Source organism: Rhinoderma darwinii, chromosome 4, assembly GCF_050947455.1.
Source record: "Rhinoderma darwinii isolate aRhiDar2 chromosome 4, aRhiDar2.hap1, whole genome shotgun sequence".
Classification (NCBI taxonomy): Eukaryota; Metazoa; Chordata; class Amphibia; order Anura; family Rhinodermatidae; genus Rhinoderma; species Rhinoderma darwinii.
The window spans coordinates 193,209,967-193,231,706 of NC_134690.1; the positions used below are offsets into that span (position 1 = coordinate 193,209,967).

Consider the following 21,740-nt stretch of genomic DNA (forward strand, 5'->3'; position numbering starts at 1 on the left):
CTGACCGGCGGCAGTTATTACACTAGACTGTGTACTGACCGGCGGCAGTTATTACACTAGACTGTGGACTGACCGGCGGAAGTTATTACACTAGACTATGGACTGACTGGAGGCAGTGTTTACACTACTAGACTGTGGACTGACCGGCGGCAGTTATTACACGACTAGACTGTGGACTGACCGGCGGCAGTTATTACACTAGACTAGATCCGAAAATTAATGTACCGAACACAACCATTCACTTCCCCGCAGAACTACATACAGCGCTGTGATAGTCCAGTCACCTCAGCATATATAATATGTCAGGAAGCAGTGTAAACTCTCCTCATGTCCCCCATCCCAGCATGTCCGTTTTACTATACTCCTTATGATCTCCCAAATGGCCAGCTGCTCGCCTCAGCGTGCTCCTCATTCCCCCTCACCATCGTCCTCGTCTCTCCACGTCCGCCCTCACCATGCTCCTCATGTCCGATCAGATCCCTCCTCACCATGCTTCTCTAATCATGAACCTCGAGTCTCACCCCATAATCTCCCGGCACCTCTATTACTAAGCAGCAGCAGCCAACACTAAATTCTCCGTATCGCCAGGACCGCAGTCTATTCCCCGGGCAGAAGCCCTACGACGTGACTTTAAGAAGTGGTTGGTCACATGATGTGATGACGTGGGGTGGTCCTTACGGAGAAGGGGAACTAGCCGCTACCCTACCAATAAAGGAGAGAATCACCTGTCTGCTCCGCTATCCAGACGGCTCAGCAGCACTGGTCCCAGCGCTCCGGAGGCCAGTGTACGGCCTGGCGCTCAGCAGCATCCGCTCCGTGACATGCCAGCCCTCGCTGCTGGGCACTGCTAGCACTCGCCGTGCCAATGGGTAATCTCTTGACTGGGGTCAGCTTCAAAGAGCCCACCACTGTGGAGGACTGCGACTCCACCTGGGACACCGACTCCGGGGGAGAAGATGAGCAGGGGGAGGATGAGGAGGAAGTCGAGAAGGACGGCGGAGCGGAGCTGGAGCAGCTGGACAAGAAGCGGTGTGGCGGGGAGGAGTGCGGAGAGGACGAGCCTGAGGTTGAAGTGACGACGAGCGACAGAGTGGACATTGCCAGCCAGGTACACTATTCCTGGCATCTTCTCACACTGTGCTTATACTTCGTGCCACTTACGTATACCCACTGCCATTGTAACCACAGGACAGGCGCTGCACACGGGCATAACTAGTCATATGCTACATAGGCATAACTAGGCATGGGATGGGTATTTAATATACTGTGAACAACTCTAGATCAATGCCCTGCTCTCACACAGCTCGGTGTACCACTTATTAGAACAGTCAATATGGGCAATCAGATACAGCCTATGCTGAATGGGCATGACTGTATGATAATATTAGTGGGCATGGCATGGGTGATATATTATAACGAACTCTACATTACTGCTGGTTTGAAACGCTGCAGTATCAGTATTTATAACAGTCAGTATGCATTCTACTGTGCAGGAACATGGGCACCAGACACTGTATGCCACTGGGTAATAAATATGTATTTATAATGGGCTTGGCATGAAGTAATAATAAAGTGTTACTAACTATATATTACTAGTAATGCTTTACCACTTATTACATCAATCATTTTGCCTTCTACTAAGAAGGGACATGGGCACCCATTCAATTCTACATAGGCATTGTGGGCATTACTATTAAAATGTGCATGACGTGGGTATTTAATATAATGTTACCAACTCTCAGTCACTGCTTATATCATTTATAACAGTCACTATGCCTACAGGAACATTTGCACACAGACAGGTTGCGTCCTGTAATAATTTGACATTACTATAATATAAGAGGGCAGGGCATGGCATGGTGTGTGTAATGTATTGCAACCAACACTAGATTACTGTTGTGCTATAACTCAGCTATATCACTTATTATAACCATATTGTTTTCCAGATATATGCTGAGTTTTAAACCTTAGCTACAAATATTATTATTTTACAGATACAGGTCAATGGCCCTATTTTAATGGCTATGGACACCATTGACATGGAATTTTGTATTTTTTTTCAGTGTTACTTAAATTAAAAAAAAGTTGCACTAAGTTTCATGTAGTTTGCAACCTGCTCCTAGTTGCAGACTTTTCTCCTGTGGTGTGTCCCTCTAAGTAATACATGCTGGATATGAGTTCTGTGAATCCTGGATGCTGCTGTCTTCACTAGCTGTCATGTATCTGCACAGCTTCATCCGTGTATGGTTTTCAACTTCTATAGCCCATGAGGGATCTCTTTTTTTCCTTGTGCTAACAGACATTTATGCTGAGGAGTGTGTGATTTCCCCCCCATGCCTGCAGAGTGCATGTGGGTGCCCTCCTCTCTCTTAATACAGATACACAGTCTGTGTAATTCACCCCCTCCCCCTTTGTGCTTTCCTCCCTAGCAACACTCTGATCGTTCAAATCCCCCCCCCCATTCCTATCTCTAAGGGTATGTGCACACACACTAATTATGTCCGTAATTGACGGACGTATTTCGGCCGCAAGTACCGGACCGAACACAGTGCAGGGAGCCGGGCTCCTAGCATCATAGTTATGTACGATGCTAGGAGTCCCTGTCTCTCCGTGGAACTACTGTCCCATACTGTAATCATGTTTTCAGTACGGGACAGTTGTCCTGCAGCGAGGCAGGGACTCCTAGCATCGTACATAAGTATGATGCTAGGAGCCCGGCTCCCTGCACTGTGTTCGGTCCGGTACTTGCGGCCGAAATACGTCCGTCAATTACGGACGTAATTAGTGTGTGTGCACATACCCTAAAGGTGCTATTACAAGTTTGGCCGAGCGGCAGTGACCGCACCAGTATTTGCCACTTGAAAGCATGGCAAGAACCAGTGCAGCAAGGCAATTAGCGGTAAACGGTGTAAGGCTCAGCCACACATCACATGTAATGGCACCCTAATACTGAGAGGAGGGAGGAGAGATTAGTTAGGCCCAGAGTGCTGTCGGATATATGTCAGAAGCAGCTGGAGAACCAGCTAGGTGCAGGAGTTGCAAGGACTCTGCAGCAGTAAAATAGCAGGGAATTTTTAATGAAGAAAGTTGCTTCATTTGGCATTTAGACAGCAAATGAACAATAAAAAGTTACAATTTTTCTATATCCTTTAAAGGAAAACGCTAGTCAAAAATGAAAAATCCTTTTCCATTACATTATATGCTGCTAATTGTACCAGTTGAGGTACTGTTCTCTTCTATAGATAACGGCCCTGCAATTTTACATTCTGTGGTAAACCACTTTTAGAAACCTGCACTGTTTATACGTTTATCTTAAATTATGCCTGCCTATCAGGTCTATCATTTTTCAATGATTGTATACATTTGGTTGGGCTTGCATAAATATGGGAAAAGTCGTGGGGAGAAGGAGTGGGCACTACTGTATTAGACTCTCCACTTACACACAACACCTATAACAACAGTGGTTCCTGGTTCATCTTCAGGCGGGGCTCAAGAGAAAAGCGCATCATCAAGGAGAAATACATCAGAGGTAGAAGAGAAAAACATGTGGCACTCACCCAGATGCAGTAAAATCCTTTATTTTGGCATCAACAAGGACTGTGGGGGGAGGACGAACAGACAAGTACGGTTACAGACTGTTTCACGCCCGACGGTGCTTCTTCTGACCTCTCAGGAGGGCTGGTGACATTTACATCCGTATTTTGCACCAAAAATTGGGGCACATAGATCATAAATTTAGTACATTTTAATAACTCTTCTGAACCATGCCACTTTTTCTAGAAAATGTTCAAAACTGTCAAGGTAGGGGTAAAAAGTGTCTAAAATACATAATAAATTTAGCGCACACCAAGTAATCCAGTTTTTTTAATGTAATTTGTGACATAGTTCTTAACAAATCTTCTCCATTGTGTCCAAATGAGGATAAATTTAGTGGTAGATAGGTTTTATTTCCCTATGTTTTACAGCTTCTAGCATTTGGGTGAAATGTCCAAATATCAAACCACTCCTTTTAATCCCTTATATTTATTACATTATTCTAAAATTATTTTTTTTTAAAACACACAAAAACACAAATTTTATGACAGAAGCTCTTTATACTGTACATAAGTAATTCTCTGCAACTTCCATCTCCTGTAGACCAGTCATAGAAGCTGTACCATGGAAGCACGTAGTGCTGCGTTGTGAATGGGACACGGCGATAATAGTTTTGGGATTTTTCAGCTGCAATCGCACATTGTGTCCTCATAAAGTTTTTATGCATATTCGTTCTAGGGATTGGATCCTGACTGACCAGTAAGCCATGGCATATCCTAGCAATTCTCAGATATGAAGCTTACAAAATTGATTGCTACCCTTTTCTGCATACATTTTTGCAATAAATTGAAATATAAGCAGCTAGTAACAACATAGTTGGGATGTATATACTGCAGTGAGTACCCTGCTCATACATTTCAGTCCCCAAATAACCCCTTTAATGACGAGGTTATACAAGATTTGACTTAATTTTATTTTAATGAAGAGTTTAATACCTTTAAGTGTCTTGGAGAGCTATGCAGTTTCCAGTATTTGATAATTATTACCAAAATAAAGATCAGTAGATATTTTAAAAAATTTTTTTTTAAATAACCTTACAGTCTATGCTGTATGACCCTGTCACTAAGGCTCTGTTCACATCTGCGTCTGAGGCTCCGTTAGAGGCCTCTTTTGCAGATGCGGCGAGGATTACCAGAGACAGTAGCACATCATGCTGCGCTATTGTGTCCGGCAAAATTATAGACACTCTGACGGAAAGCCAACGGGACATATTAAAGTCCATGGGTTCCGTCGGCAACTGGTGGTGTCCATTGTTCAACGGAACCGTTTCTTCCGTCATTTCCTTGTTCTGCTCCTCTGACGGAGCCGAACAATGGATTGGCATAATGCAGGTGTGAACCCAGCCTAACTTCTGTTCCCCTCAGATATGGTTGGTTGAACTAGCTTTGTTGTTGTAGTGACGTTTGCTTTTTTTTAAATGGTAATTGAAGAAGTTATCCAGAAAAAAAAAGGATCTGCTTTTTTGCAGAAACTTTGCCTCGCTTGTCCATTGACTGTGTCTGGTATTGCAACTCATGCAGGTTTTTTCTAAATCTGGACAATATCTAAAATCTTGCTAATTTCATTGTTCACAACATGGTAATGATTATGTAGTAGAACACCGCATAAAATGATTATGCTCAAGAGATCATGACATGTATAAATATCATGAAGTAGTATCGTTTATAAAATATACCTGAAATGCATATGTTTGCTACCACTGATTTTCTGCAATGGCCATATATAAAATCTATCCATCTATAAAACGTTTACCAGAGCTATAAATCTAGAACAAAAATGGCAGAACATTAAAAAAAAAAGAAACACGGGTCACTGTATGCTGTCTTAGAGAAACAGCTGTCACATATGCCAAGTCACACTTGTTCGTGTCACGAAAAGGGGCCAAAAATCTACTTTTTCAGCCGTTCGAAATATCTAGTGCCAGCTTAATGCAGGAAGCTACATACAGCAGCTGACTGGAGGCCACTTGTATGTAGCTTCCTGCCAGAAGAGGGTGCATCACTGAAGCATCAGGGATAGGAGAACATGGAAGGCCTTGCTGTTACAGCTGGGAATAGGGGAGGGGACAGAGGGGAGTCTTGCTGTGACTTCCTGCTTAGGAAGAGGGGTAGAGAGCCCCTGCTTGATCAGGATGCTGCTATACCTACTTGGGAAGTGGGGTTGGGCTTTGAAGACTAGGGAAAGGTAGGGGAGAATGTTGGGTGCAATTATTACTTCTAGAAGGAAGGGAATGGGGATACACATCCCCGGTTGAAGTGTGTTTGATTGACATTGGACTTGACTTTGCAGTGTCCCTTATACCGAATTTCTATACCAACTGTATTGCCTCTAAGCAAGTACACAGCATGCCCACTATATCAATGGCCTGCCCTTATAAGCTATACAAACATTAAGCCTCAGTGTTTTCTGTGTATAATCATTTTACCTGTGTGTATGCTGGATTTTCCTTATAAATGCAGGAAATTCTGAGGTTAAGCATAGGTAAAAAAAAAAAAAAGTGTTTGCCATGCTTTTTTTTTTTTTTTTTTAAACATCCTGAGACTTGCAGAAAAGACCAATTATCAGAAACTGCTAATGCAGACAAAATAAGTAGACTCCATCCACATAGTGTGCGTCTGGAGAATTCCTGTAACCAGCTGTTTGATCCTATAGATTAGGTAAGGGAATATTTGAATCACTTAACCTATTACCAGAAAATTACTTGCACAGTGCATAAGGAACCCATTTTCCTTAGTCCTGGATTTCAACCATAAAATATGACATTTCAATTCCAATTGAATTTGTTTTCATATATACAGTAGTTTTACTTTTATATGCCAACAATACATGTTAGTGGGCCCTTGAGGACAGGGCTCCATGAAAATATTTTGTCGCCCACGAGTGGCAGTAAAATTGCAGCATTCTGACATCATTCTGATCGCAAGAATTCTGCCATTCTTCGATTTTAGTCCCTTATACTTCTGTCATCAGAGTTCAAGAAAACTGTAAAAAAAAATATTTGCACATAATAATTTATCAACATTACAGACATACATGAAGTGTTGCTTTTTTTCTGTGACACATCTTAGTGTATGATGGCTGTTAACACATAAAAACATGATGAATTTAGCAAGATCAAATTGGAAAATCGCATTCTTGGTTAATATCCTACATCATTGCTTTATTTCACAGTTGGAGGCGCTGCAGGGGAAATGAACAGTTGCTATCATGTTCCCCTGCGGACTAGAGCTGAATTCTAGGAGACCAAGCAGTGGGATTACATGCGATCAACTTATTTTTGGCTAACCCTGCTAACAAAAAAGGGATTGTCCATAGCAGACCACCCCTTTAAAAGTGGAACAGTTATCCATAGCCACCAATCAAGCTTCTGCTTTCATTTTTAAAGATCCTCTGAAATTGATCTGATTGGTTGCTGTGGGCATTTGCTCCACATTTACCTTGTACCAGTTTTGATAAATCTCGTTTATGTTTTGTCATTTGGTTCTTTTTTTAACCCACACATTGTGCATGTTTTTCAGGGTGACTGCAGCGCAACCGAGTGGAACATAAAACCAAAGAGAAGCTTTTATGCAGCAAGAGATTTGTTCAAATATCGACACCAATATCCAGTAAGAGATTCATTGACATTTACATATTTCTTTGAATATAAGTATCATCTGTAAAGTAACTGGATTTATGTTTTTTTTTTATTTATTTTTTTATCTCACACCCTCTCTATATGTCAAAGATAATTGTTTGTAGCACCTTTTTGTCTTCCTTGACATGGAATCCGAAGTTAATGCAGCTGTAATAATATTTTTATGAAACAACAGACAATGACTGGGATTACTACAATAATAGGGACCTAACTGAATGTTGCAAATAAATAGAATGGATGGTTTTGCCTTTGTTAGTCATTTCTGAGCATCATAACATTGGTGGTGTTATTTGTATTTACAATACTGTGATTTTAGATGTCACTCCCAATTACTGTCACAAATTCTTGCAGATGGCTTCAAGGCACTGCTACCTAAATTATTACTGCGTTTGCTTTCTGAAATCCCAGCTTGAAAGGGGTTGACATTTAAATACGTGTTTTTTTTTGTCATTGAGTCACTGTGCTGCTGTAGTTCAAATAAATGTCTTTTGTTTTTGTCCTGCCTCCCTTCCAAATAAAGTCTTGAAAGATTTTATTTAAATGGGTACTCCTCTGTGGACAATTTCTACTTGTTAGAAGGGTCCCTTGACATTAAGCTGATCACCAAGTGTCCCCCTGCTGGGACCCCCATAAGTCAGCTGTAATCTATGGGGAAACCTGGCAGTAAGTGTTCAATTTCCCTGCAGCGCCACCACAGTGCAAATTAAGTATTATACAGTGCCCATTCATATCAATGGGTACAATCCACTCTTTGCAACCTGCTCTCCACACTGGCCAAGAGATGAAGATCCTGAACATGATCCCATCAATTAACTCAGAATTCCCTTTGGGTTTGTTCACACAGGGAGGATAAACTTAGTAAAAGCACACAGCGTATTTGCCCTGTTATCCGCAGGGAATTCCGGCTGAAAAACTGAAACAAATTGTGGTGCAGTTTTTCGACCGGAATGTTCGCTGCGGAAAACTGCTCCTAAAAAATAAAAGATTCATACTTGTGTAGCCACGGCGATGCGTTCCTCTGCAGGCCGGCCTCCTAGGGTGACGTTTCAACCCATGTGACCGCTGCAGCCTGTAAGTATAAGATTTTTTTTCCTTTGTTGCGTTTTTCACGGCAGAATCGCAGCTTTACCGCCGCAAAAACGCAACTTCTGCTATTCCGTAAGGAAACTTCTGTAAATTCTCTCCTACATGCATCGTCCTTTCATCCCTCTCATGTTATACGGGCTATCCCTACGGGGCAATTCCTGAGGGCCAGACGTGTATGTGACTCCGATTCTAATTTTGAAAGAGAATCACAATGTCTGAGGACCCGCTTCATACAACGAGGGTATCCTAAAAAGGATATCGAGAAGGGATATCATAGGGCTTGTCACAGTAATAGGAATAATCTGCTTACTCAACAAAAACGTAAGAACACGGATGATATAGTGAGACTTATTACTCCATACAACTCGCAATGGATGGAGATAAGAAATATTGTGACTTGCTTTTGGCCAATTCTGCTCACGGATCCAGATTTGAAAAAACATCTACCCCCGAAGCCCCAACTTACAGCCAAAAGAAGTAAAACCTTGGGTGACCACTTAGTTCGGAGTCACTATAGTGCTCCTAGTCCCAAAACCTATCTTTTTGGCTCTAAAGGGCCGACGTGGGGATCTTTCTCTTGTGGTCATTGCTCTATTTGCAAATTGATTGTGAAAACTGATACATTCACTGATTCTGAAAAAAAAAGAAGTTTTAAAATTGTACACTTCATCAATTGCAGTACTACTGGTGTAGTGTACATGGCAACATGTCCATGTGGCCTGTCTTATGTAGGCATGACCACAAGAGAACTTAAAATGCGAATTCAAGAACACGTGAGGGACATTAAAAAGGCTGGAACAATAGAGGGTAACAACTGGGAAGAAATCGATAAATTGAAATCTATCCCCCGACATTTCCGCGATTTTCACAATAACAAGTGGCAGGATTTAAAGGTTCATGGCATCGACAAAATTCTTGTTGGATCACGTGGAGGAGATACTTTCCGTAAATTAGAACGGATCGAATGTAAATGGATCACAAAATTGAAGACTAGCGCGCCTCTGGGGCTCAATGAGAAAATGTCCTTCGCTTCCTTCCTATAACAATATTTTCTTTTTGGGTCCTATAGCATCATTATCTTTTAACTTTTTAAACCTGTATATATTTGACTGGTATGGTTGGACTGTGCTGTTAATAATTGGTGGGCTTGTCGGTTTAAGCATTATTGCGTTTTGGCTGTATCCATATTTGGTGGCATTTTTAACATCATCATTTTTGTCTTTTTATAGGGGCCATACGATCTGTATTTATTGGGCTGAATAGAATACCAAGTATCACATATTATATCTCAGAATAATGTTTTTGGTTGGACTCTATTCAACAATACGTTTTGAACATACTCTAAATTTTGATCATTTTTTAGCTCTTTTCATGGGGTACTTATTTTTATTCGTGTGTTTGTGCACACACTGCACACATATCTATTATACATTATTTATTATCCACTTTATATATCCTTATATAAATTTTGTCATCACACTTGGTATGTTGTGTATATATATATATTTTTTTTATATTTATATTTTTATTTATTCACATTTATGTTTACACATATTCACTCTCAATATATTTATATATATTTTTTACACGCTTGTTATTTATATACATGCTAACAATAAAATCACATATGTCTTATCATTATAAATTTTTTTGAGCATATTAGAACATATCACATTGTACATCTGTTACATTATTGTATGTATTATTTATATTAATAAATAGAATTGTATTTTAACTGTGGTTTTGTCACGTGTGTTTCACTTTATTTATTTTGTTTTTTATTTTATCACCACACTGTGCACGTGTGTTCACTCACTTCTCACTATCATTTATTATTTATTATTATTTTTTATGAAATAATATTCTTTCATAAATTGTTTCCCCGGTTTACTATATGTTATATATATTTATTTTTGTATATATATAAGTCAATATATGGTCTTTTTTGTATTGATGGTTTTATGAAATGACAGTATGACACTATGTTTGATGTATTATCAAATTATGTATATTTTTTCTATATATGTATTATTGCTTATATTTTGAGACATTAGAGTTCCATTGTATATTTATATTCTGTTTCTCACATAAAAAATCGGATCGTGATACATATGCCCTATACTGGTTTTTGCCATATAAGTTGATCTCTTATTGTCCTTGCCCATACTTAAAATAGCCACTATGATGTGATACGTCATATATAAGCTATTACATCTGTTGTCTGCGGCGCTTGCGGTCTGATGCGCACGCGCATGCGCGTTTACATTCCTTGAGACGTACACTGGACATTTGCAATGGTGGTGTTTGCTGCTTACCGATCAGCATTCAGGTAACTTTAGACATGCTGATTCACCAATGTAGAACACCTGGTACATTTCAGGTGTTCAGCATTGGGGATTTGAGAATGTCGTGCTGCTATTTGCTATCTCTGAATAAACCTCTCCCACCACTGAGTATAAATACAACGCCGGTCACCTTACTAGTCAGTACCCCTTGAAAAAGCTACCGCGAAACGTGCGTCGGGGCTCTTGCTGTGGAGCTCATTTTTGGCTTGATATGCAATACACGGGTTGGTATGGCTTCTGGGACCTACTCTGATTTTTGGTGATACCCTGGTCTCTATACCACTTTATTTACACTGAGATTTCAGTGTTAGCTACAAGTCTCTCGTGTATACTATTTTTTACAGGGTCTGTATTACATTGTTCTGTTTCAGCATGCTTTTTGGAGACACATTTTGTGGTGTCGGTTATCCTTGTACTGTACATTTATAGCATGACTGTCATAGTGACCCTGTCTGGTATTATTGAATGTTGAATATAGGCCATTCTGAGTAGCCTCATGTTCTCCACATTGTATATTTTAATTGTCTGTGGTTTTTAGGTCCTGATGGCCAACATGTTCTAATGTATATTGTAATAAAGAATTTATATTTTTTGCAAGTTACTTACTGTACTTGGTGTCATTATTTTTCCCTTTTGGGAGATTTGATTTGTCTTCACATACAGTTATAGGTATTTATTGTCTGTTTTTCCTTGATATGTGTGGACGTTTACTATAACGTTTATCGTTAGGTCTGGTTCTATATAGGTATTCATTACTGCTTTTGTCTTCTTAATAGGCCTAAATACTAATATGGATTTCCATACACGTGAAACCAATTGGCTGTCAGTTGTGACTCAAGTTTTTAGCAATGATGCTGTAGGACCTATGGGTGCAACCCATATGGGAATATTTGAAACCCAAAAGAAATTAAAAGAATTACTTAAACGAAGGATGCGAGTATGGTGGAATAAGGTGGCCTTAGAGCAATATCTTACTAAGGACCTGATCCCCAGAGGCCTGCGGGTACAGGTTTTTCCCTCCTTCACTTTTGATGACACCATGTTTCGGTCTCGATGGGAAGAGGCATGCAAATCCTGCTCACGGACGTTCATTGAGCTCTTGATTGGTTGGGATAAGAAGCAGTTGGAGGAAATTGAAAAGCTGATATTGCCTTTACAGGAGAAAGTGAAAACGGAACTCACTTCAGACCTTCTTTCCAAATTCGAACATGAATTGAGCCTTGAATATACAAAATGGGAGAATGACATTAAAGAACTCAAATCCAAGAAGTACCAGCGTGATTTGATGGACTTCCAGGAACAAAGGGTGTACAAGTGGCAAAGACGTGGTGTCAATACGATGGCACGTTCCGAATCCCTGTCTTCACTGGATAGTGCAACGTCTGGGGCATCTCAGGGGAGCCAACCTATGAAAACTAGGAGATATGAAACCAGACGTAATCCCACAAAAAGAAAGTTCAACCCTTTGGATGACAATGTAGGAGGTGAACTTAAGGTAATCAACCTCTCAGATATAGTATTTACTCCTAGTCAAATCTCAGTGCTCTCCTTGGGTCTGTCATTCTGTCCTGTGACAGGCTTTGATGATTTTCTAGCCATCAAGGATGTGTTTCTGTTTGCACGCAAACTTATATACAAAAAGTATCACTCTAAAAATGAACCTCATCATCTCTTTACAGCACAGGAGGAATTGGAAGCGGTCCGGGCGCTAGAATCTCTACTCCAGGAGCAAGAAGTCAGTAATGGTAGGTTTCCAGATACCATTCGCCCTAGGTCCACCACATTTCCTCCCTTGTCACTAAATCCATCGGTGGAGATGTTCGTCAGAATGGTGGTTGACGAGCTTCGGAAGTTGCCACAGGATCGTGGCTATGATAATTTATCTTGGGCCCAGCGAAAGGCTTTACGTGAGCTTAAGCAGATGAAGGGCATTGTGTTTAAACCGGCTGACAAGGGTGGAAATGTGGTGATATGGCCTATTGAGATGTACGAATCAGAGGCATATCGGCAATTACGGGATGTGGAGTGTTACAAGCGTTTGACATATAACCCGACTACTGACTTCAAAGGACAGTTGGATGCGATACTAATGGAAGCTTGTGATAATAACATCATCACTAAAAAAATCATGGATGGGCTCACTGTGAAGTTTCCCATCACTCCCACACTATACCTCCTACCAAAGGTACATAAAGATCATAAGAAACCACCAGGCCGGCCTATTGTGTCAGGATGTGGGAGTTTGTGTGAGTCTATCTGTCGCTTCCTGGATTTTTATCTCCGTCCATGCGTCGAGAATCTACAATCATATGTGAAGGATTCTACGGACGTGTTGAAACGCCTAGATGGGGTGACCATTGAGCAGGATATGTATTTGGTATCCTGTGATGTGGAATCCCTGTACACCTGTATTGACCACGAGTTAGGGCTGCGAGCTATTCAATACTTCTTAGGCCCATGTGATCACGATTGTGAATTGGTCCAATTTCTGATCCTCCTTTTGCGTTTTGTCCTTGAGCATAATTATTTTGTGTTCAGGGACAAACACTATTTACAACTTCGGGGGACGGCAATGGGTGCCACCTGTGCACCTTCATATGCAAATTTATTTTTGGGCTACTGGGAACAGGAAATTGTACGTGAGGCCATGGATATGGTGTCTGGATGTGTTGTTAGTTGGATGCGTTTTATCGATGACATCCTTTTTATTTGGCAGGGTACGCGTGCAGACCTTGATCAGTTTGTATCCATTTTGAACAACAACACACAGAACATCAAATTAACGAGTAAGATCAGTCAAACCAACATGGATTTTTTGGATATCAAAATGACAGTACAAGATACAGGTAAGCTCAGCACCACCATTTTCCGTAAGGAAACTTCTGTAAATTCTCTCCTACATGCATCGTCCTTTCATCCCTCTCATGTTATACGGGCTATCCCTACGGTTCAATTCCTGAGGGCCAGACGTGTATGTGACTCCGATTCTAATTTTGAAAGAGAATCACAATGTCTGAGGACCCGCTTCATACAACGAGGGTATCCTAAAAAGGATATCGAGAAGGGATATCATAGGGCTTGTCACAGTAATAGGAATAATCTGCTTACTCAACAAAAACGTAAGAACACGGATGATATAGTGAGACTTATTACTCCATACAACTCGCAATGGATGGAGATAAGAAATATTGTGACTCGCTTTTGGCCAATTCTGCTCACGGATCCAGATTTGAAAAAACATCTACCCCCGAAGCCCCAACTTACAGCCAAAAGAAGTAAAACCTTGGGTGACCACTTAGTTCGGAGTCACTATAGTGCTCCTAGTCCCAAAACCTATCTTTTTGGCTCTAAAGGGCCGACGTGGGGATCTTTCTCTTGTGGTCATTGCTCTATTTGCAAATTGATTGTGAAAACTGATACATTGACTGATTCTGAAAAGAAAAGAAGTTTTAAAATTGTACACTTCATCAATTGCAGTACTACTGGTGTAGTGTACATGGCAACATGTCCATGTGGCCTGTCTTATGTAGGCATGACCACAAGAGAACTTAAAATGCGAATTCAAGAACACGTGAGGGACATTAAAAAGGCTGGAACAATAGAGGGTAACAACTGGGAAGAAATCGATAAATTGAAATCTATCCCCCGACATTTCCGCGATTTTCACAATAACAAGTGGCAGGATTTAAAGGTTCATGGCATCGACAAAATTCTTGTTGGATCACGTGGAGGAGATACTTTCCGTAAATTAGAACGGATCGAATGTAAATGGATCACAAAATTGAAGACTAGCGCGCCTCTGGGGCTCAATGAGAAAATGTCCTTCGCTTCCTTCCTATAACAATATTTTCTTTTTGGGTCCTATAGCATCATTATCTTTTAACGTTTTAAACCTGTATATATTTGACTGGTATGGTTGGACTGTGCTGTTAATAATTGGTGGGCTTGTCGGTTTAAGCATTATTGCGTTTTGGCTGTATCCATATTTGGTGGCATTTTTAACATCATCATTTTTGTCTTTTTATAGGGGCCATACGATCTGTATTTATTGGGCTGAATAGAATACCAAGTATCACATATTATATCTCAGAATAATGTTTTTGGTTGGACTCTATTCAACAATACGTTTTGAACATACTCTAAATTTTGATCATTTTTTAGCTCTTTTCATGGGGTACTTATTTTTATTCGTGTGTTTGTGCACACACTGCACACATATCTATTATACATTATTTATTATCCACTTTATATATCCTTATATAAATTTTGTCATCACACTTGGTATGTTGTGTATATATATATATTTTTTTTTTATATTTATATTTTTATTTATTCACATTTATGTTTACACATATTCACTCTCAATATATTTATATATATTTTTTACACGCTTGTTATTTATATACATGCTAACAATAAAATCACATATGTCTTATCATTATAAATTTTTTTGAGCATATTAGAACATATCACATTGTACATCTGTTACATTATTGTATGTATTATTTATATTAATAAATAGAATTGTATTTTAACTGTGGTTTTGTCACGTGTGTTTCACTTTATTTATTTTGTTTTTTATTTTATCACCACACTGTGCACGTGTGTTCACTCACTTCTCACTATCATTTATTATTTATTATTATTTTTTATGAAATAATATTCTTTCATAAATTGTTTCCCCGGTTTACTATATGTTATATATATTTATTTTTGTATATATATAAGTCAATATATGGTCTTTTTTGTATTGATGGTTTTATGAAATGACAGTATGACACTATGTTTGATGTATTATCAAATTATGTATATTTTTTCTATATATGTATTATTGCTTATATTTTGAGACATTAGAGTTCCATTGTATATTTATATTCTGTTTCTCACATAAAAAATCGGATCGTGATACATATGCCCTATACTGGTTTTTGCCATATAAGTTGATCTCTTATTGTCCTTGCCCATACTTAAAATAGCCACTATGATGTGATACGTCATATATAAGCTATTACATCTGTTGTCTGCGGCGCTTGCGGTCTGATGCGCACGCGCATGCGCGTTTACATTCCTTGAGACGTACACTGGACATTTGCAATGGTGGTGTTTGCTGCTTACCGATCAGCATTCAGGTAACTTTAGACATGCTGATTCACCAATGTAGAACACCTGGTACATTTCAGGTGTTCAGCATTGGGGATTTGAGAATGTCGTGCTGCTATTTGCTATCTCTGAATAAACCTCTCCCACCACTGAGTATAAATACAACGCCGGTCACCTTACTAGTCAGTACCCCTTGAAAAAGCTACCGCGAAACGTGCGTCGGGGCTCTTGCTGTGGAGCTCATTTTTGGCTTGATATGCAATACACGGGTTGGTATGGCTTCTGGGACCTACTCTGATTTTTGGTGATACCCTGGTCTCTATACCACTTTATTTACACTGAGATTTCAGTGTTAGCTACAAGTCTCTCGTGTATACTATTTTTTACAGGGTCTGTATTACATTGTTCTGTTTCAGCATGCTTTTTGGAGACACATTTTGTGGTGTCGGTTATCCTTGTACTGTACATTTATAGCATGACTGTCATAGTGACCCTGTCTGGTATTATTGAATGTTGAATATAGGCCATTCTGAGTAGCCTCATGTTCTCCACATTGTATATTTTAATTGTCTGTGGTTTTTAGGTCCTGATGGCCAACATGTTCTAATGTATATTGTAATAAAGAATTTATATTTTTTGCAAGTTACTTACTGTACTTGGTGTCATTATTTTTCCCTTTTGGGAGATTTGATTTGTCTTCACATACAGTTATAGGTATTTATTGTCTGTTTTTCCTTGATATGTGTGGACGTTTACTATAACGTTTATCGTTAGGTCTGGTTCTATATAGGTATTCATTACTGCTTTTGTCTTCTTAATAGGCCTAAATACTAATATGGATTTCCATACACGTGAAACCAATTGGCTGTCAGTTGTGACTCAAGTTTTTAGCAATGATGCTGTAGGACCTATGGGTGCAACCCATATGGGAATATTTGAAACCCAAAAGAAATTAAAAGAATTACTTAAACGAAGGATGCGAGTATGGTGGAATAAGGTGGCCTTAGAGCAATATCTTACTAAGGACCTGATCCCCAGAGGCCTGCGGGTACAGGTTTTTCCCTCCTTCACTTTTGATGACACCATGTTTCGGTCTCGATGGGAAGAGGCATGCAAATCCTGCTCACGGACGTTCATTGAGCTCTTGATTGGTTGGGATAAGAAGCAGTTGGAGGAAATTGAAAAGCTGATATTGCCTTTACAGGAGAAAGTGAAAACGGAACTCACTTCAGACCTTCTTTCCAAATTCGAACATGAATTGAGCCTTGAATATACAAAATGGGAGAATGACATTAAAGAACTCAAATCCAAGAAGTACCAGCGTGATTTGATGGACTTCCAGGAACAAAGGGTGTACAAGTGGCAAAGACGTGGTGTCAATACGATGGCACGTTCCGAATCCCTGTCTTCACTGGATAGTGCAACGTCTGGGGCATCTCAGGGGAGCCAACCTATGAAAACTAGGAGATATGAAACCAGACGTAATCCCACAAAAAGAAAGTTCAACCCTTTGGATGACAATGTAGGAGGTGAACTTAAGGTAATCAACCTCTCAGATATAGTATTTACTCCTAGTCAAATCTCAGTGCTCTCCTTGGGTCTGTCATTCTGTCCTGTGACAGGCTTTGATGATTTTCTAGCCATCAAGGATGTGTTTCTGTTTGCACGCAAACTTATATACAAAAAGTATCACTCTAAAAATGAACCTCATCATCTCTTTACAGCACAGGAGGAATTGGAAGCGGTCCGGGCGCTAGAATCTCTACTCCAGGAGCAAGAAGTCAGTAATGGTAGGTTTCCAGATACCATTCGCCCTAGGTCCACCACATTTCCTCCCTTGTCACTAAATCCATCGGTGGAGATGTTCGTCAGAATGGTGGTTGACGAGCTTCGGAAGTTGCCACAGGATCGTGGCTATGATAATTTATCTTGGGCCCAGCGAAAGGCTTTACGTGAGCTTAAGCAGATGAAGGGCATTGTGTTTAAACCGGCTGACAAGGGTGGAAATGTGGTGATATGGCCTATTGAGATGTACGAATCAGAGGCATATCGGCAATTACGGGATGTGGAGTGTTACAAGCGTTTGACATATAACCCGACTACTGACTTCAAAGGACAGTTGGATGCGATACTAATGGAAGCTTGTGATAATAACATCATCACTAAAAAAATCATGGATGGGCTCACTGTGAAGTTTCCCATCACTCCCACACTATACCTCCTACCAAAGGTACATAAAGATCATAAGAAACCACCAGGCCGGCCTATTGTGTCAGGATGTGGGAGTTTGTGTGAGTCTATCTGTCGCTTCCTGGATTTTTATCTCCGTCCATGCGTCGAGAATCTACAATCATATGTGAAGGATTCTACGGACGTGTTGAAACGCCTAGATGGGGTGACCATTGAGCAGGATATGTATTTGGTATCCTGTGATGTGGAATCCCTGTACACCTGTATTGACCACGAGTTAGGGCTGCGAGCTATTCAATACTTCTTAGGCCCATGTGATCACGATTGTGAATTGGTCCAATTTCTGATCCTCCTTTTGCGTTTTGTCCTTGAGCATAATTATTTTGTGTTCAGGGACAAACACTATTTACAACTTCGGGGGACGGCAATGGGTGCCACCTGTGCACCTTCATATGCAAATTTATTTTTGGGCTACTGGGAACAGGAAATTGTACGTGAGGCCATGGATATGGTGTCTGGATGTGTTGTTAGTTGGATGCGTTTTATCGATGACATCCTTTTTATTTGGCAGGGTACGCGTGCAGACCTTGATCAGTTTGTATCCATTTTGAACAACAACACACAGAACATCAAATTAACGAGTAAGATCAGTCAAACCAACATGGATTTTTTGGATATCAAAATGACAGTACAAGATACAGGTAAGCTCAGCACCACCATTTTCCGTAAGGAAACTTCTGTAAATTCTCTCCTACATGCATCGTCCTTTCATCCCTCTCATGTTATACGGGCTATCCCTACGGTTCAATTCCTGAGGGCCAGACGTGTATGTGACTCCGATTCTAATTTTGAAAGAGAATCACAATGTCTGAGGACCCGCTTCATACAACGAGGGTATCCTAAAAAGGATATCGAGAAGGGATATCATAGGGCTTGTCACAGTAATAGGAATAATCTGCTTACTCAACAAAAACGTAAGAACACGGATGATATAGTGAGACTTATTACTCCATACAACTCGCAATGGATGGAGATAAGAAATATTGTGACTCGCTTTTGGCCAATTCTGCTCACGGATCCAGATTTGAAAAAACATCTACCCCCGAAGCCCCAACTTACAGCCAAAAGAAGTAAAACCTTGGGTGACCACTTAGTTCGGAGTCACTATAGTGCTCCTAGTCCCAAAACCTATCTTTTTGGCTCTAAAGGGCCGACGTGGGGATCTTTCTCTTGTGGTCATTGCTCTATTTGCAAATTGATTGTGAAAACTGATACATTGACTGATTCTGAAAAGAAAAGAAGTTTTAAAATTGTACACTTCATCAATTGCAGTACTACTGGTGTAGTGTACATGGCAACATGTCCATGTGGCCTGTCTTATGTAGGCATGACCACAAGAGAACTTAAAATGCGAATTCAAGAACACGTGAGGGACATTAAAAAGGCTGGAACAATAGAGGGTAACAACTGGGAAGAAATCGATAAATTGAAATCTATCCCCCGACATTTCCGCGATTTTCACAATAACAAGTGGCAGGATTTAAAGGTTCATGGCATCGACAAAATTCTTGTTGGATCACGTGGAGGAGATACTTTCCGTAAATTAGAACGGATCGAATGTAAATGGATCACAAAATTGAAGACTAGCGCGCCTCTGGGGCTCAATGAGAAAATGTCCTTCGCTTCCTTCCTATAACAATATTTTCTTTTTGGGTCCTATAGCATCATTATCTTTTAACGTTTTAAACCTGTATATATTTGACTGGTATGGTTGGACTGTGCTGTTAATAATTGGTGGGCTTGTCGGTTTAAGCATTATTGCGTTTTGGCTGTATCCATATTTGGTGGCATTTTTAACATCATCATTTTTGTCTTTTTATAGGGGCCATACGATCTGTATTTATTGGGCTGAATAGAATACCAAGTATCACATATTATATCTCAGAATAATGTTTTTGGTTGGACTCTATTCAACAATACGTTTTGAACATACTCTAAATTTTGATCATTTTTTAGCTCTTTTCATGGGGTACTTATTTTTATTCGTGTGTTTGTGCACACACTGCACACATATCTATTATACATTATTTATTATCCACTTTATATATCCTTATATAAATTTTGTCATCACACTTGGTATGTTGTGTATATATATATATTTTTTTTTTATATTTATATTTTTATTTATTCACATTTATGTTTACACATATTCACTCTCAATATATTTATATATATTTTTTACACGCTTGTTATTTATATACATGCTAACAATAAAATCACATATGTCTTATCATTATAAATTTTTTTGAGCATATTAGAACATATCACATTGTACATCTGTTACATTATTGTATGTATTATTTATATTAATAAATAGAATTGTATTTTAACTGTGGTTTTGTCACGTGTGTTTCACTTTATTTATTTTGTTTTTTATTTTATCACCACACTGTGCACGTGTGTTCACTCACTTCTCACTATCATTTATTATTTATTATTATTTTTTATGAAATAATATTCTTTCATAAATTGTTTCCCCGGTTTACTATATGTTATATATATTTATTTTTGTATATATATAAGTCAATATATGGTCTTTTTTGTATTGATGGTTTTATGAAATGACAGTATGACACTATGTTTGATGTATTATCAAATTATGTATATTTTTTCTATATATGTATTATTGCTTATATTTTGAGACATTAGAGTTCCATTGTATATTTATATTCTGTTTCTCACATAAAAAATCGGATCGTGATACATATGCCCTATACTGGTTTTTGCCATATAAGTTGATCTCTTATTGTCCTTGCCCATACTTAAAATAGCCACTATGATGTGATACGTCATATATAAGCTATTACATCTGTTGTCTGCGGCGCTTGCGGTCTGATGCGCACGCGCATGCGCGTTTACATTCCTTGAGACGTACACTGGACATTTGCAATGGTGGTGTTTGCTGCTTACCGATCAGCATTCAGGTAACTTTAGACATGCTAATTCACCAATGTAGAACACCTGGTACATTTCAGGTGTTCAGCATTGGGGATTTGAGAATGTCGTGCTGCTATTTGCTATCTCTGAATAAACCTCTCCCACCACTGAGTATAAATACAACGCCGGTCACCTTACTAGTCAGTACCCCTTGAAAAAGCTACCGCGAAACGTGCGTCGGGGCTCTTGCTGTGGAGCTCATTTTTGGCTTGATATGCAATACACGGGTTGGTATGGCTTCTGGGACCTACTCTGATTTTTGGTGATACCCTGGTCTCTATACCACTTTATTTACACTGAGATTTCAGTGTTAGCTACAAGTCTCTCGTGTATACTATTTTTTACAGGGTCTGTATTACATTGTTCTGTTTCAGCATGCTTTTTGGAGACACATTTTGTGGTGTCGGTTATCCTTGTACTGTACATTTATAGCATGACTGTCATAGTGACCCTGTCTGGTATTATTGAATGTTGAATATAGGCCATTCTGAGTAGCCTCATGTTCTCCACATTGTATATTTTAATTGTCTGTGGTTTTTAGGTCCTGATGGCCAACATGTTCTAATGTATATTGTAATAAAGAATTTATATTTTTTGCAAGTTACTTACTGTACTTGGTGTCATTATTTTTCCCTTTTGGGAGATTTGATTTGTCTTCACATACAGTTATAGGTATTTATTGTCTGTTTTTCCTTGATATGTGTGGACGTTTACTATAACGTTTATCGTTAGGTCTGGTTCTATATAGGTATTCATAACTTCTGCTATTTGTTGCAGGCTTTACCTCCCAT

The 21,740-nt window shown here is 39.4% G+C and overlaps 1 protein-coding gene and 2 long non-coding RNA genes across 4 annotated transcripts in view; all 3 read left to right on the top strand.

The window, feature by feature from the left end:
- The first annotated feature begins 547 nt into the window (after positions 1-547).
- The window catches only part of OGFRL1 (opioid growth factor receptor like 1), a 67,752-nt gene continuing 46,559 nt past the window's right edge, over positions 548-21,740 (top strand). For both annotated transcript variants that reach the window (XM_075862014.1, XM_075862015.1), the window contains exons 1-2: positions 548-1,108; positions 7,113-7,202. In XM_075862014.1, the coding sequence (XP_075718129.1) occupies positions 866-1,108; positions 7,113-7,202 (333 nt within the window). In that variant the 5' untranslated portion in view covers positions 548-865. The remainder of the gene's footprint in view (positions 1,109-7,112; positions 7,203-21,740) is intronic.
- LOC142760978 (uncharacterized) lies at positions 12,118-14,871 on the top strand. Its single transcript, XR_012883474.1, has 3 exons — positions 12,118-12,407; positions 13,379-13,508; positions 14,690-14,871. It is a non-coding gene; the product is annotated as an uncharacterized LOC142760978 (long non-coding RNA).
- Positions 17,263-20,016, top strand: LOC142760979 (uncharacterized). The gene is made up of 3 exons (XR_012883475.1): positions 17,263-17,552; positions 18,524-18,653; positions 19,835-20,016. It is a non-coding gene; the product is annotated as an uncharacterized LOC142760979 (long non-coding RNA).